The sequence below is a fragment of the Colletotrichum scovillei genome, assembly GCF_011075155.1.
Source record: "Colletotrichum scovillei strain TJNH1 chromosome Unknown Contig00010, whole genome shotgun sequence".
Lineage (NCBI taxonomy): Eukaryota > Fungi > Ascomycota > Sordariomycetes > Glomerellales > Glomerellaceae > Colletotrichum > Colletotrichum scovillei.
Window position 1 is genome coordinate 2,199,180 of NW_023336268.1, and position 21,870 is coordinate 2,221,049.

The 21,870-nt window shown below is 29.6% G+C and overlaps 3 protein-coding genes across 3 annotated transcripts; all 3 read right to left on the reverse strand.

The window, feature by feature from the left end:
• Positions 1-996: 996 nt before the first annotated feature.
• HER10_EVM0012306 (uncharacterized protein) lies at positions 997-16,382 on the reverse strand (the record flags this gene model as incomplete). The annotated part of the gene is made up of 2 exons (XM_035481703.1): positions 997-1,153; positions 15,997-16,382. 2 exons carry the CDS (start codon positions 16,380-16,382, stop codon positions 997-999), a joined length of 543 nt encoding a protein of 180 aa, XP_035328595.1.
• A 365-nt stretch (positions 16,383-16,747) lies between these two features.
• Positions 16,748-18,715, reverse strand: HER10_EVM0005994 (uncharacterized protein; the record flags this gene model as incomplete). Its single annotated transcript, XM_035475592.1, has 1 exon — positions 16,748-18,715. The coding sequence occupies one exon, from the start codon at positions 18,713-18,715 to the stop codon at positions 16,748-16,750; it is 1,968 nt and encodes a 655-aa protein (XP_035328046.1).
• Positions 18,716-19,602: 887 nt separating this feature from the next.
• Positions 19,603-21,459, reverse strand: HER10_EVM0009597 (uncharacterized protein; the record flags this gene model as incomplete). Its single annotated transcript, XM_035479082.1, has 4 exons — positions 19,603-19,916; positions 19,973-20,984; positions 21,051-21,211; positions 21,270-21,459. 4 exons carry the CDS (start codon positions 21,457-21,459, stop codon positions 19,603-19,605), a joined length of 1,677 nt encoding a protein of 558 aa, XP_035328357.1.
• Between the last annotated feature and the right edge of the window lie 411 nt (positions 21,460-21,870).

Genomic DNA, 21,870 nt, shown 5'->3' on the forward strand with positions numbered 1-21,870 from the left:
TGATCGATTTGTTGACCCCATCCATGGCGTTGATAATGATTGCCTGCCCAATGGTTCAGAAACAGGTTTAACATTGAGTAGTCTTCAAGGAGACAGAATCGAATCAAATCGCAATGTGGTATCGTCTGATTCTTGTCGGAAACATCATCTCACCTCCGGTCTGCTTCTCGGATTCACGCAAGAATTCATCCTGTCTACGGCCCGCAAGCAAGTCTTTCGCCACGTTGCGCCGACGGGCTCCCTGTTCCGTGAGTTGGGCCTCTCAAATACACCGAAATTCGACACAGTCTACCTACTCGCTTTTGGGCCCCCGTCTGAAGCCATGAAAGAAAGTTCCTTAGTGCATCAACCCTCTGCATACTCTGGACGGAGGTGTCGCCTCGGTAGACGACAAGCGTCCAGCCGTTGACGCTAAACGTGGGCAACGGCAGTCTCTTCTCGTCAACCGCCATCTTTCCCTGGTTCTAGATCGTCTGAGCCTCGTGCCCTTTCCACCATTCTAGGTTCCGAATACTTTAGCCAAGGCAGTCGCGGCTCTCAACAACGACATAGCGCCTTGAGGGCCGACGTTTAACGACGTTGGACGTATTTCTTCCATTCAATTCTAGAGTAACTTTCACCCTTTGAGAACTAGCTGTGGACTCCCCGGTCCGTAGCATGACTTGCCTTGCTTGTCTGCAGCTATCACTCGGCGAGTTCATTCTGGAAATGCGAACCGTTAACCCTTGCACGATAACCTTATCTCATCCTTGACCATCTGATGCAGAGCTGCTTGGCAATGAACCTCCCTCACTGCTTAAAGGACCGTTCTCTCAAGCCTTCACCAGCCTAAGTCAGGAAAACGTGGGGAGGGCTGAGCAATGACTTATCAAAGTGATAGTCTAGGGGAATGACGTCTGAGAGTAACGATCTCGGTCAATGAAATTTCAAGAAGCCAAACACGGTAATGCGTAATACCCTTATTCATCCTATGACTGCTAAAACGAATCTAATAACCTAATTCAGGAAACCTTTGAGCGATTCCATCTGTTTCAACTCTTCTAGTAGGTCCGTGAAATCTTTGACTCCGTGCTTTTCGCTCATCTCCTTGAAATAAGGCAGTTGCTGCTTAAGCCACGCTTCCTCGTGGCCAGCGTCGGGAATAGCCATCCCGCTGTCAGGGCGCATCGGGTGCGCGGGGCCCACCCCGCGCACGCGCAGCCCTAGCCCTGCTAGTGCGTACGTAACTCGTAAACGGGCTATAGAATTATAGGGGGTAAGGTTTAGTATTAGTATTAATAAGGATTTAATTATAAACTCGTAGCCTATTTACTTATTACTTTATATAATAAAGTATTAATAAACTAAACTTTTTAATAATTTTTTAATAGATTAATAAATAATATATTAGTAAATACTTATTATATAAACTATAATAACTTAGTTATTTTATTTTAAAGAGTAATAAGTTTTAAGTACTTATAACGTAAAGAAGTTTATAAAAATAATTATAAAAACCTTTTAATTAATAATATATTAAATATTAAAGAGTATAAGTTATTAAAAAAGGTTAAAGGTTAAAAATATAAATTTATATTATTAAAATTAAGTAGCGTATTTATTAATAATATATAGAGTTAGAATAGTTATAATAAAAGAAAATAGGACGGGTATTTTATTTAAAAACGAGGATTTTATAAGGATTTATTATACTATAAGTAAGTAAGCGAGATAAATAAAATAAACGAGGGGTTATTAGTAGTATAAGGTAGTATAAGAGATAATATAAAACGGCTACTTAAGTTTATTATATTATTAACTTTAACCCTATTTATAATAAAAAAGAGCTAAGGAATTAAAATTATTTTTATATAACTATTATTAATACTTAGTTATATAGTAAGGAAGCTATTTAATAATAATATTAAAATAATAATAGCTTTATATTTTTTAAGGGCGAACTAAAATTACTTAGGTATATTATATAAAAAATAAAGAAATAAAACTTATAATATATAGTTATATTATTATAAGAAAGATTTAAAACGTATTTATATAATTAGTTAGTAAACTTAAGTAGCTATGTATTAATAACGAGTTTATAACTTAAGTTATATTAAAAAATAACGAGATAATTAATTATTTTATATGGCTTATAATAAATTAAAAATAGAGTTATTTTTAATTAAATAGAAGAGTAGTATATTATAAGCTTATTTAATAAATTAAAGTACGAAGTATGCGTAGTTATAGTAATATAAAGCTAATTATTAAGTATATAATAAGAGTTAGTATTAATAATAAGGCGTATTAAATATATATTAAAGCTAAGTTATTATAAAGCTAGTATAAGAATTTAACGAGGAGCTAACTAATATAAATAATAAATATAAAAATATTAAGCTTATTAATAAAAGTATATAAGTAATACTTAAAAATAGTAATAATAATAAAAATAAGGAGAGGAGTAATAATTAGGTTATAAAAGGAATAGGATTTAGAATAATCTTATATTATTATAATTATAATAAAGAAGGGTATAAGAAAGTAGATTACTTAAGGCTTTAAAAGGAGCTAGGAGCTACTATATATATAAAAAGTTAGGGTACTTTACTATATAGTATTTTAAAACTGAGTATAGATTTTATAAAAAAAAGGCTACGTTATTTAGAATTATTATTAATCAAGTTATAAGCTAGGAGTAGTAATTATAGTAAACGTAATACTCGTATTAGTAGTACGAGAGTAAGAGAAGTAATAAGATTATTAGCTAGATATTAAAATTATACGTAGATAATTAATAATAAAATTAGAGTAGTTTAATAAATTATAAATCGGGATTTAATATAATTAGTACTAGTTACGTTATAGCTAATTTATAATAATTATAGATTTACTTAGTAAAGTTATTAGAGGATATAATAAAGAGACCCTTAATAATAAGAGGGAGTTATTATTTATAAATCTAAGTGGGATAACGTAGGAATAATAGAGAAGTAATTATATTATTTTATAATTATAGATATAAAGATATTAGTATTAATATTAAGAATATTTTAATTAGAGGATACTAATTTAGTTATACGTTAAAAAAAAATATAGTACTACTTAGTATTTAAGTATTATATTAGCTTAGTAATAATAAAAAATAAATTAGAGTTTTTAAGTAGCCTCGATTATATATATTATATATATAATATTTATAACTAAGGATAATATAAAGGGTATTATAATAATAATATTATAACTAGCTAGTCGTAATAAGTATATTAATAAAAGTTAAAGCTACGAATACTAAATAAATAGTATCGTAATCATAAATAGCTTCCTAAAGCTATATTTATAAATCGTAAAATAAGTAAAGCTTTAGTAATTAATTATAATTTTATTAAAAGGGTTTTAATAAAAATAGCTAAAAGCGATTATAAAATCTAATACTAAGTTAATTATTAAAAAGCTATAAAAGTCTATTTTTAAACCTAGCTTAAGTTTATATTATATATAAATCTCGTTCTTTAATTAAATAAAGTTAAATAGTTTTTATTTAAATATATTAAATATTTAGTATATCCTATATATCCTTAGCTTAGTTAAATATATTATATATCTAAAATATCCTTATTTCTTATCGTTACATAACTTATATTATAGTTCTTTTATTCCTAGGGTTTTTAATATTCTATCCTCCTATATATATAATACGTTATAATTACTAAGTACTAATAAGGTACGCCCTAGTCTTATATTAGGTCGTAATATTAGCTTCTCTTTTAAAAGTTTTATTCCTAAGACTAATATAAATAATAAGTTATTCTTAAGTTAGGAATCTATAAATTTACTTCTTAATTTATACTAACTCGAAATATTAAGTCGTATTTAAAAACAAAAGCTAACTTATTATTTAAAACTTATCTATTAAAAAGACTAAATAATAAAATTCTTTTTAAGTCTTATTTTAAGTAATTAAGTTATTATACTTATTTATTTTATTTATAAAATACGTAGCCTTTTTATATAAGGCCTTGCTATCTAATTCTTTTAATATATTAAATACGTTCGTAATAGAAAATCTTATTATAATTTTTAGAGATTATTTATTTAATAGTTTTATTAGATTAATAATTAATATTAAAAACTAAAGGACGCTCTAAAATAAGCTAAGGAGGCGTTATGTGTTAAATATTAAAATAAAGCGTTTTAAAAATAAAAAAATATAGTTTAAAAAAATAATGCGTACGGTATATCGTAGTATTAATAGTATAGAAGAGCTAGAGCGTATTAAAAGGAGAGTAGAAATAGAATAATATTAATAAGAGGGGCTCGCTCTTTTTACTAATTTTAATCATTTTTATAGATTTTATTAGGGAGTAGGATATAGTTTATTTTAATATTATTTTATTTTTATTTTTATTAACTAACTTTAGTTTATTAAATTTAGGCATATTAGTTAGGAGTTATAGTATAGCTAAAATAATTTCTAAGAGTACTAGAGGTTTATAATTAGTTCTTATATATTTTTTTATATTCGTAATCCTTTTATTTTATAAAATACTTATAGTTATTATTCTTAACTCTATAATTAATAATCCGTTTAATTTTATATTTTAGTTTATTAAGTTCTATAATAATATAATCTTTTATATATAAACTTTTAAGTATTAGTTCGAGAAATAAAATATAAAAGATTAGATAATATTTTATTATATCTAGAGTCTTAACTTATAGTTAATATTTAAGATTTTTAAATAATTTCAAAAGGTCTAAGTTTTTATAATTTAATTTGTTACTTAGTCGTTTTATTTTAATATTATAGTAAAGGAGATAGGTACTTTTCCTTTTTAAGGTTAGTTTTCTAATTTTTAATTTATTTACGTTTTTTTATATACTAGTATATAAACTCGAGATTTAAAAATATTTTTTTAGATTTCTTTAAGTTTTATTATATTAGTTACTGTTTTAATAGCTTATAATTTTTATTATACTTTTTATATATTGTTAGTTAATATTCGTAATTTAAATAGAACGAGGATTTTTATACTTTTACTAATTATATTATTATATATGAATTGGGCTATTAATAATAATATAACCTAGTTATTTTAATCGTAGTTTATATAATAATAGAGGTATATTTTTAAAATTTAATTAATTTTTTTATTTAGCTATCGGTTTATAGGTAAAAAAGTTAATAGTTTATAGTTTATATTAAGTTATAAGATTAGGAATCTCTAAAACTTTAAAGTAAATAGAGCTTTTATTAAAAATAATTTCTTTTAGTTTATTATAATTAGTAATAATAACTTTAAAAAATATATATTAACTTTTTATACTATTAGTTTTTTATAAAGTATAAAGTAAGTAAACTTAGTGAGTCGATTAATTATAACTAAGATATTATCGTATTATATATTTATAAGTAGTTCTTTAGACTTTAATAGTTTAATAATAAAGTCTTATAAAATTAATTATTATGCTTTTATAAGTAGTTATAATAGTTATAGCTCGCCATAAGGCTTATATAGGCTATTTTTATTTTTTTATAAGTTACGTAATTTTTAATTATTTTTATAATTTTTATATATATAGTGGATTTGTTATAATGCTAGCGAATCCGTTTTTATATTTTAATAACTCCTTAGTAACCGTATATAGGTATATTATAAATTTTTATAATAAGTTTAGGTTATTTTTTAGTTAAACTAATATTAATCCTTTTAGTTATTATAAAAACTTTGTAGTTAGTATAAGGCTACTATTTTTTTTTTTGAGGATAATTTACGTTTCTTTAGGGACCGTAACTTCGTAATTAGGTCTTTTATTAAGAGCGTTTATTTTATTATTTTTTAAACCTTTTTGATAAATAATTTAGAAGTTATATTTAGATAGGAATTCGCTCTATTTAACTTATCGTTTATTTAGATTCTTATTTATTATAAAGTTTATAAAATTCTTATAGTTTATATAAATTATAACTTCGTACTTAGTTCTAAATAGTTATAGTCTATTTTTAAAATATTTTAATAATAATATTAGCTCTTTATTATAAATTTACTAATTTAATTTATTCTAAAATATTTTAAAATAAATAGAAATAATATAAATAAAGCTTTTTTATTTATTTTATTATTTTAAAACCGTTCTTATAGCGAAGTCCGAGGTATCGATTTTAATTTTGAAGGGTTTTGGGGTTTAGAATTATAATAACTAGTTTAAAAATAACTATATTCTTAACTTTAATAAATACTTCTTTATATTTTAAATCCTAAATAAATAGGGTATCTTTTATATTAAGTTATTAAGAGGTTTAATAATATTAGTATAGTTTTTGGAATTGTTAATAAAAATTAATAAATTTTAAGAATTTTTATATATCCTTAACATTTTATAGTATAAGCTAGTCCTTAATTACTTTTATTTTTAATATTTATATATAAATTTATCTTAGTATAATAGTATATTTAAAGAAGTTTATTTTTATATATAAAACTCGTATTTAAAGAGTTCGGTATATAGTTTAGTATTCTAAAGTTTTTAAATACTATATAAATATACTTTATAAGTTTTAAAGTTAGGAAAAAGATAAGAATATTATTAATATAAATAATAATAAAAATATTAATAAACTCTTGGAGTACGTAGTTAATTATTATTTAAAAGTTATTAAAGTATTAGTAAGTCCGAAGGGTATAATAAAATATTTAAAAAGTTTTTACGAGTCTAGAATATTATTTTCTATTTATTTTTTTCTTAATTCGAATTTAATTAAATACTTTTTAAGGTTTATTATAGTAAACTAGTTAGCTCTATATAATAAATTTCTAAGCTTAGTAATAAGTAGTAAGGAGTAATAATTTTTTTCGTAATTTTGTTAAGTTTTTATAATTAATAATAAGTCTCGATTTTCCTCTTTTTTAATATAAAGAATAAAGGGAATCTTATAAAAGAATTTAATAGTTAAATATATTCTTTTTAAGCTTTTTATTAATATATTTGTTAAGGTATTCTTATTCTTCTTAGTTTATTAGGTATATTAGATAGAACCTAGGTTATATCCCTTTTTAAGTTCGATTTTTATATCCTAGTTATTATATTTTAGTAATCCTATTTTTTTAAGTTTTATAAATAGTTTTAAGTATATATAGTACTCTTTAAGTATAGTTTAGAGTCATTACGATCCCCGATCGTTATTACTACGTACGAACGCCCTATAGCTTTTTATTTTAATAAAGCTATATATTATATTTATTTTCGTTCTTTAGGAGTTATTAAAAATCTATTTAAACCTTTTTTTTTTTAAGTCGTTTAGTAACTAGATTTTTATAAAACCTAGCTAGTAATTTAATCTATTTATAGGTTATATTTTCGTAATTACGAGATTCTTAGGATAATATCGAGGTTTTTAATTTTTATAATATCGTATTATAGTTATTCTTACTAATTATTAATATATATTAAAAAGTATATAGTCTTTTAATTAATATATTTATTATTATAATTAACTCTTTTTTTATTATTTATAGTTTATATAGGTTACTCTTTTATATTTATAGTAAATCGAGTTTATTTATTACTCTTAGTAATATAAAACTTTTTATACGCCGTTATTAATTATAATACATAGTTTATATCCATATATTTTAAGTTTAATTTATAAGTATATATTATTATATTACTTAGTTATATATAAGAACTTATCCTTAGTTTTTATTTTTATCGTTTTTATAATTAGTTTAATTAGTTTTTAAAAGTCTATTTTTAATTATACTTTTTATTTAATTTATTCCTTTGTTCTTTTTAGGCTCGTAATTTAGGAACGTAATAGATCTAATAATAATTATATTTATATTCGTCTTATTTTATATAATTACTATTTTAGTATTATATAAGAAAATATAAGTCTAGTCTGAATATTATTTTATTAAGTCCGTTAAAGTATATAAGTATTTAGTTCGGTAACTAATCGTTAATATAAATATCCTTAATAAGTCGGTTATTATATTTTTAGGAATAAAACTAACTATCTTTTTAAGTAAGAAATATTAAAAATACTTATTATTAAGGTATTCTATTTAAAATAATTCTTTATAAAATACGTCCTTAGTATTAAATAAGGAGCTATCTCTTTTAATTAGTAGTATTATAAGTACTTTTTAGGTTAACTAGTTTTATAAAACTATACTATTTAGTTATTTTTATATAAATTAACGTTCTTATATTATAGTTTTCGGGTTCTTTATTAGAGCTAGTATTATTTATACTAAGATAGAATTTATAATTAATTTTTACTTAAGTACGTCGTTAAGTAATATTATAAAGTTCGTTTGAGTTATAGAGTAATTTTTTATTAAAAGTATAACTACTAAAGCCGATCTTAAGTTCGTCCTTTTAAGTTAAAAATTTACTTTTTATTTTTAATTTCGAAGTTAAGGTTAGGCTTTTAATTATTTTAATTCTATTTTTATATTCTAGGTCCTTAAGCTATTCTTTAACTTTATAAATAAATTTTTATTCCTATTATTTTATTGTATTATATAAATAGACTTAGTTAGGATATTATCTAATTAGGGTCCCTTTTTTTAAGGGATTATTTCTTATTATTTTATTATGCTATATAAATAAGGTTACTTATAATTTTTTTATATTAGGTCTTTTTTTCGAATTTAAAGATTATTCTCTCGTACTTACTTAGAGCCTCTATATAATTTTTTTAAAAAGATAAAGAGTATTTTTATAATAAGGTCTATCTTAACTTTTTTTATATTTTTATAAATTTATAAAAGAATAGTAATATATTCGATATTATTATTTTTAAAAATAAGAAGTTAGTACGTAAGTATTTCTTTTTTAGTTATTATTATTAGTTTTAATATATAAAATAATATCTAATCATCTATAGTTCTTAGGTTTTTAAATAATATCCTATTTATTTTTATTATCTTAATAAATAAGGTAGTTATTATCATAATAAGCCGTTTATAAGAGTTATATATAGGGGACTTTTTATTTATAACGTTAACTCGTTTTTTAAATAAGTTAGTATTAAATATACTTAGGTTATTAGTAATTTTTAGCTATATATCTTAGCTTATTGTAGTTATAATACTTAAAGTCCTTTTAGGGTAGCTATTTTTTTTTAGTGATACTAAGGTTTATAAAGTTATTATATTATCTATAAGCGGTGCTCTATTAGTTATTATTCTAGTTATTATAGGGTCGTTAGTTTATTTAAAAACTTCGTTAAGATTACTATTAATATTTATATTTAGTATTAAGTTATTCTTTTTTTTTATATTTTATAAAGTTAGTTATTAATTCTAATAACGAGTTCGCTATATTAAAAAAAGTCTAGTTTATTAAGCTTAATTAGTTTATCCTTAACTTTATCCTTTAGTCCTTAGTAAAATATAAATATCTTAGTATTATTAATAAGGTCTAATTAAGTACTAAGACGTCTAAATTTAATAAAATATTCTTTTACTAATTTAGTTTATTATAATTATGCTAAGTTATATTTAGCTTATTGTTTCTTATTAAAGTCTTAAAATAAAAACCTAAGGGCTTTTTAAATTTATTAAAGTTATAATAGATATTACGTATTTTAATAAAATACTTATTAAAAGTTTTTATTAAAGTATTTTTTTAAATAAGCTTAAACTATCTAAGGGCTCGTTTTTAAAAAACTAGTAGCGTATATAACTTTTTAGTTTTATTAATAAAGTCTTCGTAATAGAAGTTTTAATAATTCTTAACTTAGATTAGAAATCTTTTAAGAGTACTTAAAAACTTAAAATATTATTATAAATAATAAGTATATTAAGCTTAAGTTTTTATTATTCTCTTTAAATAGGTATTAATAATATTAGTAATAGCTTTAGAGTATTAACTTCTCCTTAAAGAGCCTAAATATTAGTACTTTTTTTATTCCTAAGTTAAATAACTTTATTTTCTAAGTCTTAGATATATTAAGGGCTATTCTTAAATTATTAAATTATAATTTTAAAGTTCTAAAACTTATTTATAGTTTTGTTATATATAGTTTATATTTTAATAATATCTATATCCTTTTTTAATTTTTTTAAGTCGTTTATAAATATTTTTTTAAAAATAACTTTATTATTAGAGTTAATATTTATCGGGGCTATCTCTATTTCTTTAGCTAGGCTTTAAATAGGTTATTTAAAAAAGTAAAAGAGCCGGAGTAAGTAATTTAGCTAAGACGTAAGAAAATATTATTTATACTATTTAATTAGTTTTTATAAAATAAACTTACTAAATAGGAGTAATTAAAATATTATAGTTAGCTAGTTATAATAAGTATATTAATAAAAGTTAAGGCTACGAATACTAAATAAATAGTATTATAGTCGTAAATAGCTTCTCTAAAGCTATATTTATAAGTTATAAGGTAGGTAAGGCTTTAATAATTAATTATAGTCTTATTAAAAGGGGTTCTTAATAAAAATAGCTAAAAGCGATTATAAAATCTAATACTAAGTTAATTATTAAAAAGCTATAAAAATCTATTTTTAAGCCCGCTTAAGTTTATATATATATAAGTCTTATTCTTTAACTAAATAAGGTTAAATAGTTTTTATTTAGATATATTAAATATTTAGTATATTTTATATATCCTTAGCTTAGTTAGATATGTTATATATTTAAAATATTTTTATTTTTATTATTACGTAACTTATATTATAGTTCTTTTATTCTTAGGGTTTTTAAATATTTTATCCCATTTTATATATATAATATATTATAGTCGCTAGGTGCTAGTGGGGTACGCCCTAGTCTTATGTTAGGTCGTAATAAATAAGCCCGTTACTTATACTAAATATTAAGGATATATATATTATAACGGGAGTAAGTAATATAAATAATAAGAATATAAGGATAAATTAATAAAAAGTATATAGGGATATTAAAGAGGTTTTTTTAAAGAAAAAGGTTACGGAACTTTTAATTTAATTAGTTTATAAGTATATAATTATCCTTAAGGATAATATTAAAGTACTATAAGGATTTATTTATTTATTATTAAAGAGGGAGCTAGAGGTCCTTAGGGACTATTTTATAAAAGTAAAAATAAGGGGATAGATTTAGTAATTAATAAGCTTAGTAGGCCCTGATTTTATTTATATTAAAAAAAGGGAGAGAGCTACGATTTTATATTAATTATAGAGTACTTAATAAAGTAATATATAAAGATAAGATATTATTATTATTAATTAAGGAAATTCTAAATAGATTATTAATTATTAAGATCTTTATAAAGTTAGATATTAAGAATATATATTATTAAGTATATATTAAAGAGGGTAATAAGTAAAAACGGCTTTTTATATACGATATAAGTACTTTAAGTATATAATTATATTATTTAGGTTAGTTAACGCCTTAGCGACTTTTAGGTATATATTTATAAAGCTTTAGTAGGTTTTATTAATATTATTTATATTATATATTTAGATAATATTTTAGTTTATAATATTAATATTAAGGAGTATAAGTAGTATATGTACTAGGTACTTAAGAGATTATAGTAATAGGGTTATATTTAAATAAAAAGAAGTATAAATTTTATAAAACGGAAATAATATTCTTAAGCTACGTGATTTTTATAAAGGGGTAAGTATAAAAGAAGAGCGTATAATAATAATAATAAAGTAGCTATTATTTAGTAATATTAAAAATATTTAAACATTTTTAAGTTTTATAAGGTTTTATTAGTAGTTTATTAAGAACTATTTAAAAATAATTTTATTATTTATAAATAACTTAAAGGGTAGAAAGAAAGGTAATATATAGCTTAATAGTACTATAATATAAGTATTTAAGTAGTTATAAGATACGTTTATATAAATACTTATATTATAATATTTTAACTTATTATTACTTATAGTATTATATATAAATATATTAAAATTTATAATAGGGGCCGTATTATATTAGTTATTTAAGGCCATAGTACTTAATAACTTTTATTTAAAGAAATTAATAAGGGTAAAAATATAATATAAAATAAGTAATAATAAGCTATTTATTATTATTAATAGCTTATAGTATTAATATTAATATATTAGCTTATTCTAGGTAATTATAGTAGTCTAAATAGATTATTTTAATTTATAATTCTTAGATATAAAAGCGGCTTAATTTATAGTAATTATATTAATTTAATAATTTAATTACGTTTAATATTAAAATTAAATTTAAATTAGGTATATAGAACTTAGCGAATAGACTATTTAAGAGACCGGATTATTAAGGAGGAAAAAATAATAACATAGCTAAAAGTTAGTAAATAAAATATAAGAATATTTTAATAACGTAACTAAGGGATAAGGCTTATTATTAATAATAGTAGTTATTTATAACTTAAAGCGTATTATAATATTAAAAGTAATTAGAAATTAAAAAAGTAAGTACTTAACCTAGGCTTATAGGGGAAATAATAATACTACGTAATAAGGATTTATAATAAGAATATAATAAAGTAGCTCTATAACTACTTAAACTTATTACTAAAAGTATAGTTTATAAACTATATATTTTATAAAAGGGTATTAGGCGCTTAATTAAAATAATAAATAGGCTATACTTATTTATAACGGGCTAGTTATTAGGTTTATAATAAAAAGATGCTTTTATAATAAACCTCGAATAGATTAAAAAGAGGGGTAAACCCGTATATATTAAGAAGTAATAATAAGGGAAGAGCTTAAGCCGTTAGGTTTAAAAAAATAACGGATTATTTAAAAAAGGGGCTATAATATACGTATTATAAGGGGAGGGGATAAGGAAAGAGATTATTAGCGACTATTATAATATAATAATAATAGGCTATTTAAGTATATTTAGGATATTAAAGCTAATATAATAAGGCTATTTTTAGCTAAGGATAAGGTAAAATATAAAAATATATATAAATAATTATACTATATTAAAAAATAAAGCGCGCTATTATTTATTTTATAGCTTACTTATTTTATTACTAATATTAATACGCTTATATAACGAAATATTTTTAAACTTTATTATAGGCTTATTAAGGTTAATATTTTTAATAAATAAGAAGGTATATAATACAATCTTAGTAATAATAAATTAGTATATAAAATATAATATTTATATTATAATAATTATAAGGTTTATAATTAATAAGTTAGTGGATTTATTATTTAGATAAATTTTTTTATTTATAGCCTAATTAAAGGTTATTTTAAATAGCTCTTTTTTATAAATAAGTTTTAAAAATACTTTTATTATTTATTAATAATTAAGAAATAACTAAGTATAGCTTTTTATTTATAAACGGATAGCTAAATAAAATAATAAAACTAATATATAGAATACTACTTATACTACTTTTATATAAAAACTAAATAGATTAAGTATAATAACTATACTTCGTAGTTTATATATAATAATATATATTACTTTTTATTAATATATTACTAAATAAAGTATTTTTAAGTACGATTTATTACTACTAGGCTACTTATTATTTATAAGGATAATAAGGATAATAAACTCTTAATTAAAATAAGGGTAAAGCGTTTATAATATTAGTAAGGTAAAATAATATTATTAAGAGAAAGCGTAGCTATATTAGTTAACGTAATATAATAAAAGAGGATAAATAAAAGTTTATAATAAAGAGCTAAGTATTATTATTAAGTAAGTATATTTAATAAAAGCGGCCGAGTTATAAATTAGTAAATAAATAGTTAGGACTTTTTATATTTATAAAGTTATAAGTAATTATAGGCTTATATATTAATTAAAGATACTTAATTATTATAAGGTTTATAATATATTCCCTATTTTTATTAGAGCCCTATATATAATAAAAAAAGAGGTATTAAGGTAGTCCTTAATTAGTAAAATAAAAGCGAATTATTATACGAGGTTAAAGAAATTATTAATTATAAAAGGTTTAAGAAAAAATAATATTTAATTTAATAGCGAGGATATAATAATAAAAAGATATTTAAAAACTATAATATTATATTAAGGACGATATATTTATAAAAATTATAAAAAAATAAAAAAAGAATAATATTAAGGGCTAAGCCTTAATTATATATATAAATATAAAAGCGGTACTAAGGGTATATTAATAAGTACTCCCTAGCTATATTAATAATAAATACGTAAAAAAATTTAGATTAAGTAAAAATATAGTAATAGAGTAATATATAAGTAAAAATTAATTAAATTAAGAAATATAAATACTACTTAATAAGTACGTTATTAAAGTATATAGGGGTATATTATTATTATTAAGAGGCTACGCGGGGTTAGTACCCTTAATATAAATAAGAGGTACGGGAATAGTACCCTCGTAAGTAAACTAAATAAAATTATTATTAATAATAATAATATTATTAATAAGCTAAGTATAAGAGTAATAAGAAGTAATAAGAAGGGGCTATATAAGGTATAAAAGAGCGGCTTATATAAAAGATATTTATAAAGGTTTTAAAAATATAAGTAATATATTTAAAAACGTTAATAATATATAATAAATAATAAGTTAATTATCTAAATATAAAAGCGGCGAGTATTAATAAGAATATTAGGGCAGCTTAAGAGTAGCGTTATGTTATTAATAATAATACCTAAGTTATAAATAAATAATATAATAAGAATAAGCTAAATAACAAGTATAAGTATAGTATTAATAGGGGCTATAAGAATTATAAATAAGAAAGTAATATTTTTAATAAAGTTTAGTATATACGAGGCAGGGCTATAAGTAAATTAATAAGTACGTTTTTATAAATAAAATAGAGAGTTAATACTATTTATAAAAAGCTTAAGGAAGAATACATAGCAATTTATTAATATAATATTATTAAAAGTAGTACGTAAGGCTATAATAATAATAACTAAAATATAATAAGCCGGGATAATAAAATTAAAGATTTAAAATATAAAATAAATTAGCTAAAAATAAAAGAGAATAATAAGGGAATAGTACATAAACTAGGGGACTTATTAAGCTTTAATAAGAGTAATTAAAATAAATATATAAAAATATTAATAATTAGTATTTAAAAACGTATATAGTTAATAAGTAAATAATAGTAGGGGAGTAATTAATAAATAGTAAGTTTATAATATATTAAACTAGTTATAATAAAGCTTAGTATTATAAGCTTTAATTAAGTAGTATATATATAAAATAAAGAATATTATATAGATTATTAAATAAAGAGTTAAGAGCTTAGTTAATTAATAATAAAAATATAAAAATAAGTAGTTTATATATACTAACTACGCGGACTAGGAGCTACTTATTTTTAAGCTTTTTAATAAGAGTATTACTAGCTTTATTAGTTTAGTTATGCTTTATAAAGACTAAAGGGTTATATTAATAAATTTATAATAAAGTTAATAATAAATAAGTTAATTGCGTATAATATATATAAATAATAAGTAAAGAAGGCTTATTGGGTAGTATATAAGAATAGAGATTTTTTTTTTTAAAAGCTATTATTATATTAGTAATTAGTATTAATATATAGGGAAAGGGTAATAAATAAGGGCTAGATATATAATAATTAATAGGTTAGAGGAAAAAAAAAAAAAAAAAGAAGGATAAATAGCGTTAAGTAGAAAATATTTATAATTAATTTAGGCTTTTAAAAAATAAAGTAACGGACTGGGTAGTTATTAAAGGTTACGTAAGGGTATAAAGGAAGTTATTAAAATAGAGCAATAGTTTTATAATAATAAGAGGAAGGAGCTTAGGGAGGTCCTATTTAGATATAGAAGGTAAAAGAGTAGGCCCGGGGCCCGGTTTTAAAAAAAAGGGGTATTATATTAGGGTATATTAGGTATACGGGGCCTACTTTACGTATGCGCAGCCTTAGCCCCGCTAGTACGTATATAACTTAATTACGGGTTATAGAATTATAGGGGGTAAGGTTTAGTATTAGTATTAATAAGGACTTAACTATAGACTTGCGGCTTATTTGCTTATTACTCTGTATAATAGAGCATTAACACCCGCCCTCCCTAATTGCTAACATCGGCGTAAACACGACCATCAAAAGCCGTTTTGCCTCATCAAAGTCGGCCTCTTTACCCGGCTCTTTGACAGCGCCGTTCCAGGCGTCTTCGATCTTGGCTGCCAGTGCGTCAAAGTCATCTTTCGTGCGAGAAGCCGAGGTTCGAACTAGCGCAACGATCCGGTTCGAGTTGCTGGTGTGCGACTTTCCAGCCATGAAGTAAGTTCCGTCATCGGACTTTGGCTCTTGCTTGATAAAGTTCACATGGACGAAAAAGGCCGGGGTGCTGAAGGTGCTGCAGTGAAGATTGGTGATCGACAGGGCAATGGATTCCCGCTGTTTCTGGGTGAGAGAATAGGTATGGTAGATCTGGTAGAAAGGCATGATGTAGACACGATAATCAAAGACTAAGGTGTATCAACGGTGTAGTGTTTAGAAGTCCAGAAGAAAGCTGAGCACGGGTTCAAACGTTCGATGTCAACACACTTTAGCGAAGCATTGAATGAAGGGATTGACAGGTCTTTATTTCTCGTCAGCACATGAATATCATGAATTACCCTAGGCTTGAGCTAGATCAGTAATCTGATTACATCCTTTGAGGGGTCTTGAACGTCTAAGTGCGTATATCGACGTCACAACCATCTACTTTGCGGGGTAAAGCGACCTAGGTCGCTCTACAGCTACATGCAGATCCCGGCGGCCGATCCCGACGCAGGCCGGTTGGTCGGAGACTAGCACGAGACGGAATCCTAAGGGTACAGCCGGCGACCCGCAGCCACTGGGCGAAGAATACCTTCCTTCTCAAGATCACTCACCAGATTCGCAAGATGATGATCGCACCCCCTTGCCATTCTCAAAGCCATAGTCACTGGGAGATGTTCCGTGTGCAACGACTTGGTGCTGTTGTAGGGGACTTCTCCGATTGGAACTACTACTTCCGGTGCACCGGCCATGACCGGGACGGAAGAGTCATCGAAACCCAGCGGCGGTGTAGTTCGGGGCTGGATGTACACATCGCGGTATGCGGGCTGGCCCACAGACCAAGGGTAGACATAGAGCCCCTCGGAGCATGACTCGGGATCATGTCGTCCGTAGCCTTCGGTCTCGTACCAAGAGCGGAAGATGGAAATGTTATGAAGACCTTGTGCATAGGCTTCTTCCGTTGAATGAACCTGACCCCATTGCCATCTCGCGAGGGGTCCTGGGTTGATGTATGGCTGGCGCCCATCAAACTTGACTGCGTAATCCTCAAAGAATGGCTTGCCAAGTCCTTGCCACTGATCATGAGAGACGTAGACGCCGTAGGTCAGGTACAGCATCTCGTTGACATCTGCAGGTGCTTCTCCGTGAGTTTCGCTCCAGAGCTGCGTGTAGTTTGCGGGAGTTGAGTTGGTTTGAAGGAAGCCTTCCAGCTTTTGTACGAAGCTCGTGATGACATCGGTGGCTTCCTCGCTGACGTTTCCTCCGGACCAAGCGCCTCCTCTAGCCGTTGATCGGTAGAGTGTCGTCGGGTAGGAAGTGTACTTGGAAGCAAAGTCAGGGTACCAAGCCTGGGTGACCTTAGCCCAGAGGCTGCCACTGCGGGCGAACATTCCGGCGGTGTCTGAAACGGGACTCAAGGGGATGACATGCTCAAGGGAGATTGCCCCCGTGGAAGGCCGGTTCCCGAACAGACCTTGAGATCCTGCCGGTCCGCGCATGGAACCACCAGTATCGCTGCCGACAGCAAGATCAAGCCAGTCGTATGCACCTACTCCAGCTCCAGGGCCGGTGGACGAGCCGCTGGGGTCCTGATACCCGTCACCTCTGGGGTTGAAGGGGGCATGGAGATCAACCCAGTCAGCAGTGGGACGATCACCGTTGGCAAATTGGACAGTGCCCATTTTGCCAACGAGGACAGCACCGAGGTCGATGAGTCGTTGTACTGCGGGTGCAGTATTGTTTTGTCGTCCGTACAGGTAGAAGTAGGCACGATTTCCACCACTCGTGCCTACTCCCTTGACGTGGAAAATATCCTTGACTCCGAAGCGGAGGCCGGCGAGGGGTTGCTCCTCGGTCTCAGTGTAATAGAGCCGTGAAGGGACCGCGATGCTCTTTGCCATGACATTCTCAGTAACAGCAGGGAGAGTAGTGAAAGCGCCCTCTTCATCACTAATCATGCCTTGTACAAAAGCGAGGTGATCATCGTCGTACAGCCGATAGGCTTTGTACACGTTTCCAGTGTGAACCGAGACGAAGTAGGGTCCTCGAGGGAGACTCAAGACAGTTACGCCAGTCGCGACGCTGCTGGTAAGGCCATGGATCTCCTTGGGAGATAGAACCAAAGAGGTGCCTTGACGTGATAGTTGGGAGTCAAGAGACGTAGTGCCGTTGTACCCAGCCGTAGCATTAGTTGTGCTTGGACGGAGATAGATCGCATGTAAAAAGGCAGATTGAAAGACGTCATCCGAGCTATCGTAGGTAGTCGTTAGGTTCAGAAGCTCGTCCCCCGAAGGGACACTGCTCGAGGTGTCGATGATGGTAAGGGGGAACAGGTCTTGGCCGGGAATCTGAGCAGCTGCGAGCGAGAGACTCGAGCCGTTTGTAGTTCCTATTTGGCCCACGGGGACTCCACCGGCGTAGTAAGAGACGCCATTGAGGCTCAGCACCTGGCCCTGGTTGACGAAGTTGGCGCTGGCTAGGCGGAAAGAAGCCAGGATAATAGCCAAGGATCGCATTCTATGGAAAGCACAGCTGCAAGCTGGTGTCTGTTGATGGTAGATGTCAGTAACCTCGTCACTGGCCCTTCTGCTGTCAACATCGCGACCTGAGTAAGCGTATTATACGTGGGCAACATCACACAAACTCTTCTAAAGGATTCAACCACATCATTTCTGTGTGTCACGAACCTTCTGACTATCAAGAACATCCGGATGATAACCCGACATCGATAAGACGCCAGCCGAATCCAACCCTCCTTATCAAGACTTGGAGATCCCGGCTTTGGAGAATAGCGTCTTTTAGTGCCGAAAGCGGCCCCAACCTCTCCACATAGTCGGGTCCGAATCCCTGACTGGGGACGGAGGTAATGGTCTTTATTTCCACGCAGAGTGACATTCTGGCTGTCGGCCAAGGAAGACATGGTGCCGATTGTCAGCAAACCACATTGGCGCAGCTCCGCCGCTGTCATCCGTGTTGTGCAATTGGTCGTACGAGCATCGGGGTAAACCCCAACCTCCAAGATGCTTTTCGTTGCATACGATGCCTAGGAGGAATTCTTGAGATAAGAGGAAAGCGAGACCGATCACCGGACCAAGCCATTGGACAGAGACTCTGATACGTAAAGCTAGTAACTACAAGTCTGACAGATTAGACATGCTCTCGAGATGATCGATCATTGGGGCTGGCCCGTAAGTGCGTGTTAGTCCCTTGGGTACATGTATGACAAGTTTGAGAACACTCTGGTAGCGAGCGGTCCCATCAATCATCAACAACTACCCATTTGCTTCGCACTGAGATCAATTTACACAGTCCTCTTCCAAACTACCCGTCACCCCATCTTTCACTTCTCAGACTCATTTGCAAGGTTGCGCGACCGCATGCTCTAGTATCCACCGTCTCCTCCTCAAGTCCGAGTCGCAAGATCAGATGCAGATCTTGTAATCTTGTAGATCTGATGGTCACAATTCTCATCATGTATGTGCTCTTCCACAGGATGACATTCCGCAATGTTGTGTTTGTGTTTCAAGCAGGGGAGCTGCCGACCACCGTGGTTGTTCTGCGGGCAGTACTTTGAGTCGTTCTTCAATCGCCAGAGAACAGACTCGTGGAGAACAGCGTCTTTGGGAATATCTCTGGTGCTGCCTTTGTTGAGCGGGAAACGAACATTTTCCCAGCCACTGTCCTCAAGTTCCCACCGAGTGATGAATGGAAGCCATTCTGTTGGATCGAGTCAGTGTTATTGTAAAGAGGTAATAGACGAGACTTGGGCTTACCCATGAGCTTCCACAAAAGAACCCGGAAGAAGCTTGTACCACGACCATACGCGAGAGAATCGTGGATGACTCCCATCGTGGCCTTGTCCTTCTTCTTCGCGAATCGCTTCTCGAAGACTTCGAGGTTCTCGCGCCATTTCAGTGCCGCATCTTCCTCCTTTTGGCCGACAAGCTTCACCTCGCGGATCATCCAAGCAAGCGGAACATCGCTCAATTGTAGCCGGTCGCAACCCAAAGCCTTGCTGGCTGCCTTTTCCTTCCGCGTCGTCCAAAAGTTCTTGACACGCTCCCAGAAGGTCATCTCGATGCCGTTGTCGAGCTTGCTCTCGGCAGACGCAGGCCACCCACCGCCAACGTCACCGTGGCAGCCCGGGAACCAGACCTCCTTGATGTCTTCATGGTTGTGGTCTGACTCCTTCATGTCTTGGGCTAGGAGAGCTGCCTTGAACTTGACGCGTCGCTCATCGACTGCTACAGCATGGCGAACATGGTGAGCAGTGCCAACTACAGGCACGGGTACCGGTGCAGTTCGCTCCAAGACAGCGACGGAGTTGACGCAGTCCCAGATGCCGAGGAAGAAGACCTTGATGTTGGACTCCTCCATCTTCCCACAGTGCATCGCCTTCTCCTTGCGGCAGAATGTGTCGCTGAAGGCGGCAATCTCGTCTCTGGCAACTGCGTACTTGGCCCCATGGGTTGCCGGGTCCTCATCCTCGCGATGACCCTCATGCAGCGGCTCTTCGTCTTCTAGCTCAGGCGGCGGTGTCGGTACGTCTCCATTGGCGGGAGCTTTCTTGTTCTTCTTGTGCTTCTTCTCCTTCTTGGACTTCTTGGGGTGAGACACGATGAAGTCTTCGACCTCCCCAGCCAAGTAGCGCTGGTACAGACGGTATGCGAAGGGGACCATCTCCTCGTTTCCCTTGCAAAGTAGCCCAACTGTATGAACCATGCGAGCAAGGAACTTGGCAGTGAAAGCGCCACGGCTGAATCCAAACATGTAGATCTTGTCGCCCTTCATCGCACTTTTGTTAGTCTTCAAGCACTTCGCCATGGCAGGTAGGTAGGTACTTAAACGTACAGAATCGTAGTAACGCATCAGGAATCGGTAGCCAGCCATGACATGAGCATCGAAAGTCGTTCCAATTCCTTGGTCGATGGTCTGCGAGATGGACGATTTGAATTCACCAAATACACCCTTGTTAACAGACTCATCATTGATGTCGTATGTGCCGATGCCAGCTAGGCGAGTACATCTGTCAGCGGAGGAACAGTTGAGAGCGTGCCGGTACCAACTCACTCTGATAGTAATGGTACTGATCAGGATCATTGCGATCGAGTTTGCTCAGAATCTTGACCACATTTGTGTCGGAGTTGGAACCGGTGAAGGTGTTGCCGGTGCCGTCAAAGCACAGAACTAACTTTCTGGGAGTCCTCTTCTTTTCTGACTCACGATTGGCATTGCCATTGAGAGTAGAAAAGTCGGCCATAACGACGATGTGAACGTAACGAGGCAACTGATTATGACTGATGTAGTAAGAACTCAATAGAATGGACTTGCATGCGAGAATGAGGTTGATTACAAGTCAAAAAAGCTACACTGAGCTACATCAGTACCACTGGCAAGTGCCAAAGGCCTCGATATATGTCTTTACATATCAACACCTGAGGATACGTTCGACCATCTGCACGTTCAGCAACTTTCTGGTTACCACAACAGCGCCGTCCGGTTGCCAATCACGCCTGAAGCGCGGCATTTCTCGCTAGGTACAGTACTAGAAAGAATCTTGTCTCAAGGCGGCTGACGGGCGGCGATCATGTTCATCTAACTTTCATAGGGAGGGGAGAGTACGTCACCACGTCTCACGACATGGGACACGGCGTCTGCTCGTTCAGTTTGG